This window comes from Siphateles boraxobius, unplaced genomic scaffold (genome assembly GCF_051911475.1).
Source record: "Siphateles boraxobius isolate OS27281-9 unplaced genomic scaffold, OSU_SipBor_1 46, whole genome shotgun sequence".
Taxonomy (NCBI): domain Eukaryota; kingdom Metazoa; phylum Chordata; class Actinopteri; order Cypriniformes; family Leuciscidae; genus Siphateles; species Siphateles boraxobius.
In genome coordinates this window covers 11,372,296-11,394,222 of record NW_027509097.1, presented here as the reverse complement: position 1 = coordinate 11,394,222, position 21,927 = coordinate 11,372,296, and the positions used below count along the sequence as shown (strand labels likewise).

Here is a 21,927-nt window from a genome sequence, read left to right as displayed (position 1 = left end):
CTTTGAATCAGATTATCTTGTCTTGTTGTTTGTACCTCTCTATATTGGAGTGCCTGCGGTAGGGCTTGATGAAGTATGCAGGAAATGAAAGAATGTGAGAGATTGAAGTTGCTGCCAAGACTGGCACGAGTCTTTACTGCAAAATGTGAAGACAGAGGGAGAGTAGATAGCCTTCAGCTCTACGCTGGTTAAATCAATGCTGGGTCAACTGTCTTGTATAGTGGAGTAGATATGTGGATGTTGAGAAGCTGAAATGTGAGAAACTGTTTTTGTTTCAGCAACAGGCTTGAGTTTTATGTCTTTCTAACGAGGTTCAGGACCTTAATGATGTTTTAGTACATATGTGTCGAATGGTTTATCATCATAACAAAGTCACTTTGACTGTGTCAGAAAAGGGATAGTTCACCTAAAAAGTACAATTCTGTCAATTAACTCACTCTCATTTCATTCCAAATCTGTAAGACATTCGTTCATCTTCAGAACACAAATGAAAATATTTTTAACTAAATCTGAGAGCTTTCTGTCCCTCCATTGACTGCCTACGCAACTACCATTTTCAAGCCCATCATTATAGTAATCAAGTGGTCTAACCTAAATTTTCTGAAGCCACACGAGTTTTCTTTGTGCAAAAAAACGAGGGGAGGGGGGGAGGGGGGAGAGGGGGGGGGGGGCTGACCTCTTCGAAGATGAGAGTTCATAATTTTAAAGCTTGGTTGAAAATCAAAAGATTTGTGAAGCTTTTGGATGAAAGACAGCTGTGTCCTGCTATGATCAGGAAGGTAGTAGCGATAATTTAGAAAAGACACGCAAAACAATATAAAATATATTGTAATATAGCTAAGTTTGACATTCAGGGAAAATACATTGGTTGACTATAATATAGCTAAGTTTGATTTTAAAGAGAAAAACTTTAGGTCAGTGTAATGGTGTCAACACTGTGTCTGAGGTAAATCATATTGGTTCAATGTGATTGTGATAATTCCATTAGAAACAGTTTGGTTACATCCAACAAACATGATTAGATACAGCTATATTAATGTAATGATTTGATGTGGAAATGTGCCACATGATTAAAATACATTCAACTGATTAGGTATTATTTTTGTGCGTAGTGATGTGGCTCTGTGCTTGATTTAACAGTGCAAGGTTTTCTCAGTGGAGGAATCGGTGTAGTCTGTGTCTGGTTACAGTATTCAGTTTCATTCAGTCTTAACCTCTATCAGTCCCTTTCCTCCATGGCTATTTTGAGAGGTGCCTTATGTCACATTAAATCCACATCTAAAATTTGACAGCGCCGCATGGCTTCACACACACTGAGAAGGTTGTATAATATTTGTTGCTATTTTGAAATGTTTAGTAAACCAATCAGCTTCCATGATTGACCGTTTAAGGACAGACCATGTGGATTAACTATAAGTAGGGAAGGTTTCATGGCTTAGTTAAGAGAGTGTCTTTAAAATGTTAGTTTCCCTTAACCAAACTCTGCATTATTGGGATAAAGTCTAGCTCATAACTGTTTTCATGTTATGGACATGATATATAAAGTCTATACTATTTTGACTAAACAAATTAAAAATAAAACGCTAATATCAAAATAATTTTTTTGAAATGCTCTACTGTTCAAAAGTTTGGGGTAAGTGCGAATTAATTTTTTTTATTTAATTTATTTATTTTTATAAATAAGTCTCTTCTATGCTCCCTAAAGCCTCATTTTATTTGATCAAACATTCTGTAAGAGAGTAATATTTTTAAATATTATAACAATTTAAAATACCTTTTTCTATTTTCATACACTGTAAATAGTGCGATAAAATGATAATTATTGCGATATAATTTTCCTCGATAAAAGTTCGATTAATATTCAATATAATATTTATACGCCAAAAGCAGAACCAAACAGCGCTACTCGATTGAACCGCGCCACACGGACCGTTTATCAGCTCAGCTCAAACGGCGAAACTGAATTTTCAGAAGTCTTATTTCAGTGTCACTTGATCCTTCAGAAATCATTCTATGCTGCTTTAGTGCTCAATAGACATTTCTTAATATTATCAATGCTCAAAACAGTTGTGCTGCTTATTATTTGTTTGGAAACTGTGATAGATTATTCATAGATGAATAGAAAGTTCAAAGGAAGAGGTTTTATTTGAAATTTAATTTTGTTTTTAAACAATGCAAGTCTTTCCTGTCGTGTTTAATTTAATGGATCCTTGTTCAATAAATTGTTTATTAAAAAAAATAACGTACTAACCCCAAACTTCCAAACAGAAGTGTATTTAGTAGACTAAACGGCATGTTTCAAAGATTGTATCATCTATCAGAGGTTGCTTAAAAAGCCATCAAATCAGATTAGAGCTGGCCAGATCAGAAAGTACATGCAGTTTTTGTGCATAGTAGCCTATGCATTAGAAAGTTACACCTTTTATTCCATATACACAAAAGGGCTAAAAGAACAAAGGAGTCAGAGAAATGAAAGGAAGAGTGAATCCAGCCGCTCTTTATATCCGGCCCAAGGCTGTCACAATCCATCATCTGTAAGCACCATATGTGAACATGACAGTGTATATTTAACCTAAGAATGCTTAAGGGGGATTGTGTACATGTGAGAGTGGGATATGAGGGCAAACAGATGCATGTTGATTGTAGAAAGGGATCTGCAGGCAATACTCTGGAAAATATCACTCGGTTCACTCAGTGATAGGTGTGTGAGTGAGCACGGTTATGTTCCTTGAGACCAGTCATTGTAATTTGATCATTGGATTACTGATATGTTAGTTGCCATGGCGTCCTCACGCATGATTCGGTTACCATGCGTCTGTCCTTGATGCTGGAAAGTACAGTAGCACTTTTTTGTGTAATATGTGATCAGATCAAGCCTGTCACAATTGCTATTGATTAATAGTACCACAGTGTGTGTGTGTTTTCAATCCCTGTGTGCTAACAATCTCATTCTCTCTTTTTGCAGCCGTGCGGACACAGCAAGAGAGGGATGTGGATCCTCTCACAGTCTGTCTTCTGAATAACGCACGGACAGATTGAGCCATGACGGAACGGGATGGCCGTTGTGATTTGTCCATCGCCCCGGGGCAGGTATATATCGAGGTGGAGTTCGATTATGAGTACAAGGCTAAAGACAAACTCATCTCCATACGGCAGGGCGAATGCTACCAGTTGGTTCGTAAAACCAACGAGGACTGGTGGCAAGTTCGGCGGGAGGAGGGCACCAAGGCTTTTTATGTCCCCGCTCAGTACGTCCGAGAGGTCCGACGTGCCCTTATGCCACCGCCCAAACCTCGCGCAAAGCCCCCCAACGTTCTTGAAATCAGCCAGTGCCGATCGTCGAACGAAAATCTCAACCACCGCGCTCCTACGGAAAGGTCCAGCTTTGGCAGGCCACCTCCTTCAATTACGCCTTCCCCATTGCCAGGGCAACTGACCCCGCCTTTGTTGTTGCGGGACACCAATCAGAACCCGGGGATGAAGAGCGTTGTTGCCGAGCTGACTCTGCTCAACAACAACAACCATCATAACTATCACCATGGCAACCCCACACTTCCACGAGGGCGGGCGGAATCCCCTCCACGAGAGCACGGTTGCCAGGGGAAACTCCCAGGTGCTTTGACGGTGGACACTGAAGGGAGCGTGTCACCAGGAAATGGGTTGGAGAAAATGAGAAATGACTCTGAATCTGGAGATGAGCTCAGCAGCAGCTCTACCGAACACATGCAGGTAAGAACGAGTGACATTCGCCCTCCTCCTTCCTCTCCCACGCACTTGTTCTCTCTCCCTCTCCCTCCCAAACTTACTCATGTTCTGCCTTTATCTCTTTCAATGTCGTCTTTGGCTTTCATTTTCTACATTTCAAGCACTTATTTTTGCCAGAAATGCTCCTTTTCATCCTTTGACTGTCATTATCTGCTGTTCCAACAATTACTACTACACTAATCTAACATTTGCTCCTCACTACTTCCCCTTTATCCCTCCTTCGGTTTTACCTCTGACATTTATGGTCGCACGTCTTCTTTTCTGTCAGATTAAATTGGTTTCAGCAGTGTTTTTCTCTCCTCTTCCTGCGTGCCTTCCTTTCGGCTGTGTGAGACTTGTTTAGCAGGAGATGCAGTCCGTCCTCTGCTATGGTGATGGAAATTGTGGACTCCTCTCAGGGTTTGATTAAGACAGTAATAGAGACGTCATTGAGATCACAAAATGCAACACTTGGGCTTTTTACAGAGTCTTTTCTGAATTTAAAAAGTTGCTTGTCTATCTCTGAATGCACGGTGCATTACGTGTGTATCATATTATATATTATATGTGTGGGTGTGTATTTATGTAATATATATATTAAAATATGTGTATATGTAATATATGTGTATATTTAATAGTGAAATTAGTGAATGAATAATTTTAATAATATATTTATTTAAGTGTAATTGTAATAAATAATAATAATAATATAAAACAATTGTTCTATAACAATCATAAATATATTAAATATTTGTATATTGTGTTTTAGTATTTTAGTTGTATTTATAAATATTTAATAGATTAAAAATACAATTTAACAAAGTTACAAGTAAAGTAAGGTCTAACTAGTATTCAGGTACAGAAATGAAATAATTTGGCCTAAATGTAAAATAACACTATAGTGTTGTTCATAAATGATCTATAGATTCATATTTGTTAAAGCTATATATTAATTTTTGTTAAATCTGTGCTTTGTTTGATTATTAACATAAATGACACAGACAGCAACAGGTATATTAGGCTGCTGTCACTTTAAGACCTGATGCACAGATACAAAATAATGATACACATCCGATTTCTTTCTCAACTGTTTACGTTCACTTAAGACATAATGACTGTGTTACGAGAATACTTGCCAAGACGGGTATTTTGACACAATTTTGTGTGTATGTGTCTGTACAGGTGCAAGGAGATGAAAGTGAAATGAATTCAGTGTTCAAGCGCTATCTGAAACGCGCCTCTCTGTGTGTGCACGCTTTCACTCTACGATATTAAAAATGAAAGCTATATTTTTTTGTGTAATACACAAATAGGATTTTGAAGACTTATTTTGAGCAAATTGAATCATGAAACACATGCATTATGTTTAATCGACTACTTAGGTGTCAAGGGACTCTGCAGTTTGGGGTTTGGGGAGTCCACAGTAATGTGTACTAAGTAGTCTCTGAGTGATTGAGCTTTTTGAGTGTCCCAGGGTGCATCATGTGGAGTTGGGTGTTTAGTCTTTGTTACTATCCTCCTCCCCCATTTGTTTCTCTCTCTCTCTCTCTCTCTCTCTCTCTCTCTCTCTCTCTCTCTCTCTCTCTCTCTCTCTCTCTCTCTCTCTCTCTCTCTCTCTCTCTCTCTCTCTCTCTCTCTCTCTCTCTCTCTCTCTCTCTCTCTCTCTCTCTCTCTCTCTCTCTCTCTCTCTCTGAAACAGGGTGCTGCTAGGGGAACAAAGTGGATTGTGGGAGAATAGAAAGTAGGTCATATCTGACTAGATCATGCTGTTGTCCCCGTTTTGTATGTGTGAGTGAGCTGCAAAGATGCGCATTGAGATTTTGGTATCCATAAGATCTTCATTGTGAACAATACGGACAATAAGCATGAGTCTGTAAACCTGTTGCTTGTCATGTATATTGTGCTGATCTTTTGGGATGCCACATTGAGTGGATCTGTTATTACTGATCTTGGTTGAAAACATCAAGAAGATTTCCATCCTCTTGCTGTTAAATAAACGAGAATAATCATGATGCTTCTCAAAGTCAGGTACTAGACAGTAGCTTAACCATGCGCACACATATATGGGCTTAAAAGAACATACAGTACTCTGGGCTTTTGAGGGATTTGTCCATGTCAGGCTTTGTCCATTAGGGTCAGCTGCTAATACTTAACCATGTGATTACTTAATCAGCCCTTTAACAACTATCCCTTACAAAGAATATTTGGCCTCCAAATTTCATTAATCTTCTGCTATGTATGATGTTTGGTTTAAAGAAGGAGTTCACCATCAATTACTGAGCCTCATGGTTCCAAACCCTTAAAAACACAAAATATCATAAGTCTTGTGAAGCCATAAAATACCATTGTATTTTATTGTAAGTCATTATTTGCTGAAAATCTTCCAAATGCCCCCCTCTTTCTATAAAAGTTATTGTTTTCCGTTAATAACCAAGAAAATAACTATTTTGTTATGTTTCTACAAAATAGCCTTTAAGACTAAATTTATTGGTTATTTTTGAATGGATTTTATTTTATAGACTTAACAATTAACAGCATATGTGATTTAACTGAACGAGTAAGAGAAGTGTGAACACTGTTCTTTGGAGTAAAATGTAGTTTAGCATTTATAAATATTTTGAATTAGCTTTTATTTTTATTCAGTTTTAATTTTAAGTTGTTTTCTTTTAGTAATTATAGTTAGTATTTTTAGTTAGCTTTAATGCATTTTTATTTCAGTTTTAGTTGTTTTAGTATTTCAACTTGAACTTATTTTATTTCAGTTAGTTGCTAAGCAACATTTCTGTTTTTCATTTCATGTATTATTTTATTTCAATAGTCTCTTCTATTTTTCTAGTCTACTTTTAATAATTTTAGTTACCAATAAAAACGCTGGAATAAAGAATGCCATTTATACGTCCTTGGAAGGCGTAGTAAATGATGAATTTTCAGTATGGGGGAACTATTTGTATAATAACTTTTAGCCCAAAATCACATAGTCTGCCCGCATCCCTCTTGACGTTGATCCCTCCTCTCCGCTTATGAACGGGCAGCTTCTGCGCTCTGAAAGGATTGAGGTTCAAATCTGTTTCCCTCAACACTCCACCAGAGTGGCCCACAGAGGACAGATTTAGAACCCCAATGTCTCGCCTTTTTTCTATGCCTCGACTTTATCTTCACCCCCTGAAGCAGATTTGCATGCGCACACACACACTTTCCGGCTCTCACTCTCTTCACCTCCCCCACTCTTTCACTTTTATGGACTTTATATCTTGGTGTTTTCTTATTCTACACATTTTTTTTAAATCCTTTTTTATGACAGACTCAAATAACTTGAAATAATAATAATCCATCAGAAGACACACACAAACGCTTGACCAGGGGATTAGTAGCATGTAACCTCTCTAATAAAAGATTACGAATAGCGTTTATAACAGAGAAAGGGGCTTTTCTAATGGGCAGCTGCACGAAATTAAATTCAGCCCCCTCAGCTGGGTGTTTTCCTTTGTGTGACTGTGAACAGTTATTGTACTTCAGCTTCTTTAATGTTTTGGTCTGTTTCTGCTGGTTTTCTTTTGATTTGGCTTGTATGTACATTCATTGTTATTTTCACAAGTATTGAATCATTGACGCTTTTGTTAAGCTCACTTGTTACTGGCCTTAAAAGAGTCTTAGAAGTGTGTGTGGGTTTCGACTTCAGTCGGAATCCTGTAGCTCCTTCCCTGCATTGACAGTAAAGGAGGCCCGTGCATTCCTGTCATTCCTGTCCTAGCACACACACACACCGACTTCGGTTGGATAACCCAATAAAGGCCCACCGATCCTAATGGGTGGAAAACAGTACAGCTCACCCTAATCTAATATTTACTTATGTATCAAAGATCTCTCGCTCTCTCTCCTGTCTGTTGTTCCTGTCTGTCTGTCTCTATTTTTGACTAAATATGGACTTTAGACTGAAAGATGGCAGTGGACGTCAAATCGATGTGTGTTTGGGGTGGTGTGGGGGTGGTTTGGTACTCTCGTGCTGTCAGAGCATCTCTCTGTCTCGAACTCATTCTGTCTGTCTGCTGTCGATGAGCACAGCTGACATGTTGTCGGGGCAGAATGTGTCCAGAGGTTGAGGTAAGTTTAGCTTCACACACATTTAATCTAAATAGAGACATACTATAGACTTCAGTTGTTTTTTATGTAAAGATAATTATAGTTGCCTAAACCTTAAAGAAAACATTTTGCATTTTAATAAGGAAAAAAAATGCTTTATTTATGAATCAGTTTTTCAATTGAGGGTATCCTTAAGATCAAAAGGGAGGCTTTCATCACTTCTGGGGACACACACATTTATAAAGGATATACACTACTGTTCAAAAGTTTGGAATTAGTTTTTTTTTTTAATTATGTTTTTGAAAGTAGTCTATTCTGCTCACCAAGGCTGCATTTATTTAATCAAACAGTAAAATCTGTTATAATGTTTTTTTTTTCAGGATTCTTTAAAATATAGTAAGTTCAAAAGAACCACATTTATTTAAAATATACATTTTTGTAACATGATAAATATTGTTATTGTTACTGTCACTTTTGATTAACTAAATGTAATTACCCATATATACCCTAAACTTTTGAATGGTATGTTCTCTGAAATAAAAATGTGTTATTTTGCATTTGATGTGTTATTTAGTATTTTAATCTAACGTCTTATTTAATTGGAATGGCAATTAGAGTTAAGTCAAAAGTAGACATAAAACATTGTGGTTGAAATTACTTTGTTTATTTGTAAGATGGGATTGGAAAGTCAGGTAGAGCGCCATCAGCTACCAATAAAAGTGTAGTACTCTATTTTACTACTGTTATTTAAAAAGTGCATTGGAATGTATGTCTAGACTGCTGACAAGTAATAAAGGCACTATCTTTCTATCTACAGCCTTGACATAAATTTTGAGTTTCGCAAAGTTTGCTACTTCAGTTGCTGTGGTGTTTATTCACATTGTTTCTAGATTATTGTTCAAAGTGACCAGATGCATTTTAAATAATTACAAATAGAACTTATTACAAATTACCCCACTTTTTGGCCCTGGCACAAAATGACCAGCTAACATCATTTCACTAATCATATAATCAGCACATGGGAAAGTGAAATGCCAGTGAAATCACTCAATCATTCTGATTGGATTATAAGTGCAGAGTGATTGCTATTAAAGGTGGGAAGTAGAAACTGTCATTTACCGGATCATCGAGAACTTCAAGGAGAGAGATTCGACTCCAGTGAAGAAGGCTTCAGAACGTCCCAGAGTGTCCAGCAACTGTCTCCTCCTGAGGAGTTGGCTACGACAGCTATGCGTCACCACCAGTGCAGATCTTGCTCAGTATTGGCGGCAGGTGTGTGAGAGCATCTGCACCAAGACTTTTGGACAACGGCCAGTGAAAAGAAGGGCAGCAAAGAAGCCACTTCTCTCTAAGAAAAACATCAGGGACAGACTGAAATTCTGCAGGAAGTACAAGGATTGATACATTCATTCTCTAATGAAGTCCCCTTCCGACTGTTTGAGACATCTGGAAAAGCGATTGTCCTTAGAAGAAAAGGGGGACTCTACCATGAGTCCTGTCATGCCAACAGTGAAGCATCCTGAGACCATCCATGTGTGGGGTTGCTTTTCATCCAAGCAAGTGGGCTAAAGAATGGTATTGAAACATCCCACAAGAGCTTCTCCCAATGACCAAGGAGTAATTTGGTGATGATCCATGCATTTTCCAGTAAGATGGTACACCGTGTCACAAGGCAAGAGTTATAGTGAAGTGACTTCGTGATCATTACATGGAAATTTTGGATCCGTAGCCAGGCAACCCCACTGATCTTAATCCCATTGAGAACCTTTAGTCCTCAAATGGCGAATGGACAATCAGACTGAGCACTATAAGGCAAGAATTGATCTCCATCAGCCAGAAGCAAATATCCAGCATGCCAGAGCAAATTGCTAATGTTATGAAGAAGGGTCAACACTGTAAAAATAATGACTCTGCATTAAAGGTTTTTGCCAGTAAAAGCCTTTAAATCTTATGAAATACATATCATTGTTTTTCCGGTATACCATAGAATACAAATACAAAAGAAGCAAACTTTGCGAATCAATTTATGTTGGTGCGAATACTTTTCTCCCCGTTTCACATTATTCTGGTCTTTAAACCAATTCAGACCAGCCACAATACATCCAGGGACATTTAGCTGTGGGAAAGGCTAAAGTCAAACAGATGAGAGAGAGCGAAAACAACATTGTGCCACTGACTGAACTCAGGTAACCCGTCCCTCACCGGGGTTTATGACCTTTTGATGATGTTGGACATTATCTCAGCAGTGCATGAGTGCTTTTGTCAGAGGGAACGTTCTACATCTCAGTTTGCTGAGCTGAGGTGCATCAGTGACAATAGTGAACCAGTAGTGTAGAATGATCCGGAGTGATCTGCCCACTCACAAAGAATCAAACCACTCAAATATTAGAACAACTTTTTTATGCAAACACTGTGCAGTCAGCAAACTTACTCATGGATTTCTATTTCCTATGTGAATTCCCTGCCAAGAATATTACTTGTGCTTAACTAGTCTAAACATATCAGTTTTCAACATCTGTGTGTGTAGAGGATAGGAAGTACAAGGCCACAGGCCTTTACTGTCCTCGCCTGTGATTGGCTGATGACCCTTCTATGTGTTTCTACTCACGAGTTCATTAATTAAATGGATTTTACTGTGGAGATGGATGTCTCAGTGCTGTGTGTGTCCTGCCGTGTCTGAAAGGCCATAATATGTTTGATGTCTCTCTCCAGCATAGAAGATTGGCACCTGGTTAATGCCTTCAAAGCCGAAAGTTACCGTGTGTCGATGCTTTTGACAAACCATTGCAAAGGAATAGTCAGGTGAAGGTCCAGGACAGATTGACCCAAAATTAAAAGAAAGATGTAAGAAATCATGCTTTACTTATAGAAAAAATTAAGCCTATTTCTGGAGTATATTTTCTTCATTGCCATTTTTACAGCAATTAAACATGCTTTCCTCAACTTCTCATTACTGCAGTGCAAAAATATTTCTGTAGGCAAAAAAACATCATATATTATTCAAATTTACTACACTACCATTCAAAAGTTTGGGTTTATTAAGAAATGTATACTTAATTCAGAAAGAATGCATTAAGTTGATCAAAAGTCACAGTAAAGACTTTTACATTGTTACAAACAATTTCTATTTCAATAAATTCTGTTCTTTTGAACTTTTCCTCAAATAATCTTGAAAAAAATGATAAACTTTTCCACAGCTCAACTGTTTCCAACATTGATAATAATAAGAAATGTTTCTTGAACACTAAATCACCATTAGTATATTAGAATGATTTTTGAAGGATAATTTGACTCTGAAGACTGCAGTAATGATGCTGAAAATATATATAATAAAATAGTATTTCACATCATTAATGTTTGTAATGTATTTTTTTAATCGAATGTAGCTTTGGTGAGCATATGAGGGGTTTTTTTTTCGGTTTTTTTTTTTACTGACCTCGGACTTTTGACCAGAAATGTATATGCTTCAAGGGAGTTTTTACATGTACTATCTGTGTGAAATGTGACCCAGACATGTTTTTGTTTGATTATCAGTCACTTTGAGATGTGTGTATGTGTGTTAGTATTTGCAAAGGTGTTAGTTTTAGCAAGCATGTCAAAACAAAGAGAAGATGCTCAGGGCGAAGAATTTCACTGCTTTCAGTACTTCACATTTGTGTGTGCACATTGAGTCGTCTGAACACTCTCAATTTTTGCCAGCTTTGTTACTGTGATTCATTTATAAGCTGAAGGACACAGGAAGTCATTACTAAAAAAGTTTCCTCAGTCCACTGTCTGTTTGCACTTTCAGTATTACTGTATGTGTATATTTGTGTGCCAGTTTGTGTCTGCAGTGTATGTGTGCAAGACCTAATGATGCACTTCCTTTAACACACAAATAACTCTGCCGGGGTGTTACCCGTTGGCCTTCTTGCACCAAATACCACTTGGATCATAAAGATTTGTTTTTTGAGCTGTAGATTATGCTTGTGCTAATCTCACTATTACATAAAGAGATGCTTTTGAAATATTAACTCTTTCCCCGGAATTGACAGAATTTTCTATAATTTATGACACAACGCTTCTCTGCCATTGATGGAAATTTTCACTGTTATACGGTAGAGGGAGCTATTACGCATATTCTAAAAGAGTACAGAATCTCCGGATAAAAACAGACGAAGAAGAAGCGGAAACAAGTGATAGATGCATGGCTTATTCACATGTATATAACAATCATCAAACATTGTCTTATGTCGACCTAGGAAATGGTTTTGGACTGTGCAAACTTAGGGGATGTTGATGGTCTCGATCTCCATATATGTTTGGATCATCGTTCTGAATACGACCCGGCCTAGTCTTTTTTTTCACTATTTTTTCAGCTTTTTTTTTTTAAATGTTGTTTTTTATGAAACTTGCCCACATTCAAGCATTGACAAAAATGAATGCATGAAGCTAGAATAAAAAGTTTGTTTTGTTCTGTTTTTTTAAAGCGGGGCATGTTATTGTGTATATATTACATGTTCAGATATTCATACAACAAAATATTATTCAGGGGGCCATGAAAGTTTGTGAAAATGATCAGAAATGCTGGCGGGGAAGAGTTAATATACACAGACCTGAACAGTCAGGGTTCAATGTCAGTTCTTAAAGGGATAGTTCACCTAAAAATGAAAATTTACTCACCCAAAACTTTTGTTCTATTTGTGGAGCACAGAATAAGATAATTTGAAGTGTTTTAACTCTTTTCAAGCTTTTGTCCGTATAATGAAAGTTGATGGGTTCAAAACAACACTGTGCCCTGCTGACTTTCATTGAATGGTCAAAAAGCACAAGTCATTTTTCAAAATGTTTTATCTTGTTCCACAGAAGGGTTGTTAATCTCTGGTACATATGGAGAAGCTTGTCAATGATAGTGACAGTTTGTGATATCTTCCAACAAGACACTCCCCTCATGTAATCCTCATAAAATCAGCCTGGCTGATCCTTTGTTTTAACACACCGTCTAGTCAGATGGTTTGAAGACCCCAGTCAAAGACCACTCTCGCTATCCTTCCTGTCACCCTCTGGCTCCCTGGCCTCTGAGTGCTTCTAGCTCTCACGTTTCCCTCTGACTTCTCTTTCTGTGCTGTTGGGGAAATTGCAGGTCGTATCAGTTCAGAGCTTGAAGTTAAAAACATCTCTCAAAATGCCAGCTTCTGAGTCCACCAACCTGGAAAGATTTGGAGTGTATTTAAATTAGAATAAAAGCATGTTCCTCTTGTCTTCTTGCATCGAACACAACCCACCCCCATATAAAAGCCTCTTATGGTACCTCCATAAAGAAGAGGGGGTTGGGGGCAGATGGGAAAGAACTGGATTAAGGGGAGTGTGACACACACTCTTAGCATTACATGGTTTAATGTTTATACATTTGGTGAGGATTTTAAAACAACAATCTAATCTAGATCTACAATCTAATCTTTATTCTACAGTGGGTTTGGTGTTTGTTGAGTTCCAGCCAATAACGTTAATTGTTTCTTAAAAGGGCAGTTTTTCCTAACCCTCCTTTTACTAATCTTATACTCTTTTATGTCCTTTTTGGAGAGATTAATAATATCTCTTTCTCTCTCTGTGCAGTGTGTGATGGATTGCTGTCTGCTTGTGCAATTGGAAAGAAAGACTTGGGTGGATGTTTGTGCCAGTAAGCACTGGGTGCTCCAAAATGGCCCTTTATACTGGCACAAAGAGAGCCTAAAGAACCAAAGCAAACACTCAAAGAGCCGATTGTGTTATGGTGTGTCCCTCTAACAAGATTCAAAAACATTTATCGGATTTTTTCTCTTTGCGTTAATGTACCACTATTATAAATATAGCCGATAATTATTTTCATGTTGTGGTCAATAACAGATGCCGATATTTAAATCCAATACTGCTTTTTCAAATAAAATCAGTTAATTTTATGCATCACAACATTACAATGCACAGTATGAAAAATGGATATTCAATTTGAAATGAATGCTGCACTGTTATTAAATTAGTGTTTTTAAAGATTACTTATCTTACTTAATATAAATGTAAAAATCTGATAAATGAGCTCAAACAATTACATCGACCAGTTGCGAATCACTAATATTTGACGATAATAGTGTTTCTGATATATTGTGCACCCCTAGCATCGGACTCCGATGTCGAATGACAAAATAATCATATAAAATTCATACACTACACGGATAAGTACATAAGTGCATAAATACTTGTATAAGTGCATAGTGTATAGTGCAATATTTTGGGACGCAACTTTTATGTTTCCCAAACAATAACTCGAAACAGCGGAACTGCCTTGTGTTCAGATTCAGGTCTCTGAATTAGGCCTGTGTGTGTGCTCCAAATTTCATGCTGTGTCATTATAAGTATCAAGCCCCGGAGTAATAAAACTGAATCCCATAAACACGTGCACAAAGTGGCCGAAAGCCCAATTATTGGCTTTGAAACCACGGCAGTCTATCCTGAATTAAATGTCTGCTTTTAGCTTCACCTCCTGGAGTTGCTTGCTGAATCTAAGGCAACTGCAGGGGAAGTGTTGTCATCACTGAACTAGACAGAGAATGAGACTCCAGAGGCCTCCAAAGGGCTGAATGACTGACAAAAGCCACATTATCAGACATCTGAGGGGGGTGAAGAGCCTCCATGTCTCTTTACCATACCGTTTCAGCTAAAATACTCTCATCCAGTTAGTCAGCCAAAGGCGAGAGAAAAGAGAATGGCACAGATGAAATTGAGTTGACAGATGTGAAATACTAGTTTTGATATCTGTTTGAGGCTAAATGTGTAGGAGGCACAAGGTGAAATAGAGCAAAAGGATGTTTGAGATACTGGAAGAGACTCATACACAGGGACGACAAATTTCTTGAGTTATTAGAAAAATATTGGAGATAGCAGTCATTTAATTTTGTGATATTTGATTTGATTTACATCTGAATCTCCTGCACTTTAAAGGCAAGGAACACTGACTATTTATTTTATGTTATTATATTTCTATCAAAGAATCCTGAAGAAAAAGTATCATAGTTTTGACAACAAATATTAAGCTGCAAAACAGTTTTTCAACTTTGATAATAATAAATGTTTATATATATAGCCATATATTTATATATAGTTTATATATATATATAGCCATATATTTCTGTATACTTCTGTTCAAGCAAACATGGTTATTAACTAATTCAATTACCAAATATCTGCCAATTTATCAACCTGGGCGGTATATTGATTGATGACTATTGAAAGGTAAGAAATCTTGCATTTTGCTGCTTATTTTTTGCTGAAAGCCATACTCCAAGACAGGAAGAGACCGTCTTACTGACACTCAACAACAATTTGCTATTTACATGAACAATCAGGATCTTTTTGTGAAGACTGCACTCTGAGACTCAAACCTGACTGTTCATGGCACCAAATGTTGTCTGAGGAGTCTCATTTTCTTCTCTTCCTACAGTGATTCAAAACCCTGAGTCAGGAACAAACATTTCAAGATGAATAAGAACATGTCTTGATTTGTTGTGGTGCTTTGACATCTTAACAGGCCATTCTCCTTCCGGGCAAAAAGAGTAAATCAGATTTTAAATCCATAATCCAGATGACAATGTTGTTGTCGTCTCCCTTGTTTACATAACTCTGGGTTCCGGAGGAACTATTTTTGTTCTTATATTGCTATCGACTGTAACGTAAAAGGACTTAGAATGGTAACGAACAAGCTTGATATTTAGGATTTGAACTTATGTATGCTGACTGGCTGGACATAACAATGAAGAGCAGAGTGTAATGTGACAGTTTAAGGGTTTATGGAAGCGCTGGGACATGGTGATGTTAGTTAATCATCTGTCTGTAGGAGTAATGCAAGCTGCATGACCGCTAATGCAGAAGTTTTTAGTGGGTGTCTTTTTCTCTTCTGCTTTTCCTATCATTCTTTCTCTTGAATTTTCAAGGTCTAGAGAGATTTTGGGTACTCTGCAAAAGATCTCCATGACCTGTCTGATCTATAATCATTCTGAAAACACTGGAATCCAGCTTCACATCAGCCACTGCAAAGCGACCAACCGTATCAGAATATCTGTCTGTAAAAGAAGTACAGACTATTTCATAGACATAATAGAACAAAGCAGACTTAACAGTGTTGATTGTGATTATCTAAGGCAAGTTTATTTATATAGCACATTTCATACACAATGGTAATTCAATGTGCTTTACATAGAATACATTAAAATAATCAAAAGAAATAAGAACAATTAAAACAGTTTAGATTAAAAAAGAAAGTAAAATACAGTACGAACCATCGGGAGGAGCAGTCGGACGAGCTAACTTGCTACTTGGTGCCTCAAACAAAACATGAGGCTGAGACGTAATTGTAAAGGATCATGGTTAAAATTTCCCTTCTTTCTTGAATATTTATTTATAATTTGTAGAAATGTGTTTATGATGGAGTTTGTCTTGTATCTGCTAAACAAAAAAATGTAAATATTGAAACAAAGGCAATATCTGTTATTTAGGCCTTTTGATCAACTTTGTTTCCTTGAGCAGCCGTCTCTCCCCTGTACCCCAGACAACACTTATATTTGACTTCATTCCCTATCTTTGTCTGGCTTTTTGTTCCTCACAGTGGTATTATTTCCTCTATTTCTGTGCCTGTCTCAGTATTGTTGTTGTTGTTGTTGTTAACTAGATTGAACTCTAAAATGATCACATGACTTTTGATTGACCTAAAGAATATCAATGACGTCTCTGAAGCGCTCTGAAGGATAGTTGAATTGGCATTTTAAAATCATGGAAATCCAGCCTACAAAATTCCCTGAGGCTGAATTGTATGTAAGTGTCTGATTGGAGGTTTCTGTGACAGGTTTAATGCTGGATTAGCTCTGCACAGCGAAATCTATATGTGTGCATGTAGGGATGGTTCTATGTGGGTCACCTTTATGGATGGAGAAAGTGCGTAAAATATAGAAGCAGAGAGGAAGAGAGCTCTTGAAATGTTGAGTGTTGAATTGATGGACAAGTGTTGTTCTTATAATCACTGACAGACTTGGTAATACTCGCCTCTGCAGAAGTGATAACACATGAACATTCTTTTGTACAGTATTCTTGTGCAGATTGCCGATCACGTTTTAACCTTGCCCTTTTTCTTATCGTGTTTTTGTTTAAAGCAGGAGAGGTTTGATAAAAGCATAAGCATTTAGAGTGTCTTGAGTGTCAGAATTTTTAATTAACCTGATTCACCCTCTCATTCATATCCGTAATCTCCATAGTGACCATTTCTGCATGAGCATGTGAGAGAGATTTATTTAAATACTTTATTTAAATAGTGCATCTAAAAATGAAATTTACTCATCCTCATGCCAATCAAAACCTGTTTGACTTTTTATTTTATGAAACACAATAGATTGTATTGTTTGTTTTGTCTGTAAAATGAAAAAAAATCTAATTGCAATTTGACATAAAAATGTTGATAGTAATATCTATAGTATTATTATTATTATTATTATTATTATTATTATTATTATAAATACTGCGAACCGAGTTGATGTCGTCTTGATGAGGAATGATTTGATGAGCTGCGAAAATGGCTGTCGAGTCAACAGTTGCCTTAGGGGACTTTGGTTATACTTTAGAGAATTGTAAACACCAGTCTCTCTCAGGCTCAGCCCCACACAGTAATCACTATATGCATTATTCAGTAAGTGGGGTTGTGAGTGGGTGTGATGTATTGGGCACGAGAGTCGATGTGACTGTGTGCAAATTATCAGCAGAAGACTTATGGCATAGGCCTAGAGCTTGACTAGGCACACAGGGCACTCACAAAATTGTTCTTTGTTCAAAGCCCTGCATAGCAACTGCGCAGCCAATGAAATGTTAAAACTGCTGACTCAAGGCAGGTCAAGCTTTGACTGTTTTTAAACAGGTTTCCCCAAAAACTTCCCTCGTCCGCCATTGGTTGAAAAAAATATATATATCCCCGCCCCAAACTCAGACTATTGGTTCAGCCAGTGTTGCCATGTCAGAATGGCTAGGGTGCTCAAACAAACAGAGAAATGTTTTGATAGCACTGTTGTGTTTTCACTTTTCAGAGTGCATCAACCTACACATGGTGTACTTGTAGATATAATAAAATAAGACAAAATTAATTGTCATCTCTACCAAAGTTTAGCACAGTTAAATTCGATAAGAAATATAACATTGGCAACTACCAGTGGGATTTTGGTCAGTGAAGTTCATGTGATTTGCCACCTGACACTGCAGTCGAGTTGAAACGTCCAAACGCAACAAACAGCACAGTAACTTGGTGACCTCTAGTGATTTAATCACTGTCAGTGTAAATGGAGCTTCTAACTTACACCCTGACAGACTCATGAACAGGAACCATGGCGATTGAAATCCCACCTTTTCTCTGTGGAGCGTGTGAACTGCATCTCCATTGATCTCTATTGCTGTAACCTCTGACCTCTGTTGGCAGACCTTCAGCGTACAAGGCCACCCTGTCATGATTTCTCTTAGTGGTTGCTTTACTCTCTCTATCTTTTACTCTACAATAGTTGAGACCGGTGTCCTAATGCGAGAGCCTATTTAAAGAGAACGCTACTGCTTCTATATTTAACCTTCTAAGATGCTCTCTTTAAGCATCTAGTGCCGCCTCTTTGTGGCTTTGGGTTAGAAAGCCGTGACTGACTCTTGTCTCTGATTCCTTATTTCTCTCTTCCGCCCTCTCTGTATCGCTTGCTGTCCCTCTTGCTTTAAGAAGGACCTCACTTTCTCAGCGGGGGCCGGTTTTGGCCCTAGATCCACAGGAGACATGTTCTCCTACCTTCGATCTCCACACTACCTGGTGAGTGTCCGAGCACTGAAGGGGGGAAATGAGAATGCTGTGATATACAGGAAGACGTTTAATGTAGGTTGGGTTCTCATTTAAGGGTGTGGCTTGTTATGCATGATAAATGTTATCCATGGATGTATGATAATTGTTATCCATATGTAAATGTGTGACATATTTTGAAATTGAAATAAAAATGTTAATCAAAAAATAATTATAAAAATGTAATATATGTTGGATATATTGTTATTAATAATAATAATAAAATACACTACTATTTAAAAGTTGAAAGGTTTTATTCAGCAACAATGCATTATATTGATCAAAAGTGAAAGCAAAGAGATTCATAATGTTACATAACACTTCTATTTCAAATAAATGCTGTTCTATTCTTCAAATAATCCTGAAAAAATGTATCACTGTTTTCACAAAAATATGAAGCCATGCCACTGCTTTCAACATTGATAATAAGAAATATTTCTTGAGCAGCAAATAGGCATATCAGAATGATTTCTAAAGGATCATGTGACATTGAAGACTGGCTTTGCCATCACAGGAATAAATTACGTTTTTGTATATATTAAAACAAAAAGCTATTTTGAATTATATTAATATTTCACAGTATTACTGTTTTTCCTGTATTTTTGTCATATATGGTATGATTATTATTTTAATTTGCTGCAGTGTTCTGTAGTAACACAAGGAATTCACTGTCATGCTGTCTAACGACTGGAATACTCTATAGTTTTGTGGTGAAATCCCACAGATAACTTGACCTGCAAGAAATGGACAGTGTGTAGGAGAGAAGGATTATGTCAGTTGTTTTTTTGAACGGAGAGCAGCACTGAGGCTTCCTTAGCAGAGAGGCAAGTACAGGTTGCGTCATTGCAGCCATTGACGTCTTTTTGCTGATTAACCCGTGTCATTCAGGCAAGTGTCTTCAACACTTAAGCTTTGTTCCATCAGTACGGTGGCTTTGTGGTCATCGCGATAAAGACACATTGTTCTGTGTCTATTTCTGCATCTAAAGTTCTTGTCCAGGGCAGGCATGGGTGTCCTGCACCACTAACATATGTCCTCATATTCCTGTGTCTAGCGTTGGGAATGTCTTTCTCCTATAGTTTTGCATAATTGAAATTCCTTTCCCACAATCCCTCAAACATGCTCTTCAGTTCTGCCATAGAGACAAGTTTTTGGTTGTTTCTAATGCAGAGCCTCATATTTCCAGACTATTTCAGAAGTCTTTCTGAAATCAAAGTTCTTTGCTCATCCATGCCTCTGTGCTGAGAAAGTGACACTTTTAAATCCTTTTGGCTGTGTCTGTCACTCCCGAATCGCCTCTCTCTGTCTATTCATCTTTCTGTTCCTCTTTGTCGAGTCATTGTGAGTTGTTCTGAGGGCAGCTTTGCCTGAATAGCTATTGTGCTCTCTGTACCAAGAGCCGTCATCTCCTTTAGTCCATGTGGCAGACGTTCGACGAGAGTCTAAGACGTTTCGTTAACCCTGCTGTGCTTGTGTGTACAGGGGTGACGGACCAACACCGGGAACAACACTTGAGTAAATCGGCCATAGGGATCTAGCACAGCAAGTGCACCGCAATGACTCTGCACCTTTGTTAACAAGCCATGTGCTTAGGAAACACAGTTGGGATTCATTTTATTGGATACATCATTACAGTGATTGCATCATTGCATCTAATGTGCGTGTTGTCGGGTCGTTTGGCCGATTCTGATTTGATTCACCTTGACGATTATCTGTTTCAGTATCAGTTCAGATAAATCCACTCTTGTCTGAATTATCAGTCTGTGATTGAGTAAGAGAGAAAGAGGAAAGTATATATCTAGAAGGCATTTCCTTTATGCTAAGATACGATCAAAAGACATTATGTGGTGTTGCTTAATATATTTCCTGTTATGCATGATGAACTGAAATATTGCCCATTGTTCTCTATAAATAAGCAAAACTTTATTTATAAAGCACGTTTTAGAGTACTTCACTGAAGATTAAAATGAAAGAAGTAATTTGCGACAGACTGTTGAATTATTGAAAATAAATGCATATCCGAAGTGGTAACACGTACTTCAAAAATGAAAACTTTATCAGAGCATTTATTATATTATTTTTGTAAAATGGTATCTTTGACAGTAAGGCTCTCTCTGTGAAACAGAATTAAAAAAATTAAATGCACATTTGCGTGTTTTTCACAATTTTAGACAACAGTGAATATAAAGACTGATATCCGGCCATGTTTTAGGTACAAGCAAGTGTAAAGACCTGTTCACAACAAGACTAATGTTAATGTCTGTTTAGGCACACATGAACATTCGCATGCCAATAATGCAACTTTTATTTTTTATTTTTTTACAGAGAGGTATTCATCGCATTGTGAAGAAAACCAATAAGATTCAAACTTTTGGTCACATGCCTAAGGCTGTTACATAAAACTACGAATTAGTGGCACTTACGAATTAATATTCTTGTATTTGGTGGTGTTTGATAACCCATAGTCAATACAAAAATTTTAAAGGCTGTTTGCTTTCTTCTCTATAACAAGCAAGTTGGAAAGAAAGTTGGGCAGTGCTTTGTGTACTATAGTAGCCGGGGTAACCGCTGTATTTCTGCTTTTCAATAAGCCTGTTGTCAGAGATTGAATTTGCATGTTCATTCAGCCCACCTGCTGTTTTTTACACATTGGTCTCAAGTGTTTCATTATCATATTGCTGAGGTAGTTTGGCGGAACACCGTGAAGACATTTAAAAATGGAGGATCCTGCAATCAGTTCTGGCAGCCAACGAGCCAAAGGATTTAAGTGATTCCTCAGTCTAGTATGAGTCAGCACAGCAGTCTTGTGAACTCTTTGTAAGTGTTTGATAAAGGTCTTTGGAAAGTTAGCCCAAATAAGTTAGTTTTTACTAACTTAAGGTAAGTTTCTTACTGCCTCACTGCCCGTTGGAAAAAAAAAACTTTATGATTATAAACCGTTACTTTAGTACATTTTAAAATGCGTTTTAGATCAATTAGATGTTGTGTTTTGATAAAGATCTTTTGTTTGGACGAGTAAGCACTGACCATTAGTGTAATCTAGGAGTAAAGCCACCCTGGGTAAACAGTGTTTTGGTATATCAGAGTATAGATCTCTATACTTGTGTTCTAGTTTAGTTGTTGTTGGGATGTTATAAGTGTGTTTGTCTTGATTTTCTTAGATAATTAGTTGATTGAAACTAATTAAATTGTTATAACTAAAATGATTTAAAAGCTCTTAGCTCTGGTACATTAAATCTGTATTT

The 21,927-nt window shown here is 37.3% G+C and overlaps 1 protein-coding gene across 11 annotated transcripts in view; it reads left to right on the top strand.

The window, feature by feature from the left end:
* The window catches only part of arhgap12b (Rho GTPase activating protein 12b), a 50,900-nt gene that overhangs the window by 5,329 nt on the left and 23,644 nt on the right, over positions 1 to 21,927 (top strand). For 10 of the 11 annotated variants that reach the window (XM_077200803.1, XM_077200800.1, XM_077200801.1 and 7 more), the window contains exon 2: positions 2,966 to 3,729. In XM_077200803.1, the coding sequence (XP_077056918.1) occupies positions 3,043 to 3,729 (687 nt within the window). In that variant the 5' untranslated portion in view covers positions 2,966 to 3,042. Of the gene's footprint in view, positions 1 to 2,440; positions 2,535 to 2,965; positions 3,730 to 21,927 lie in introns of those variants that run through there. The other variant, XM_077200795.1, reaches the window with a different exon arrangement.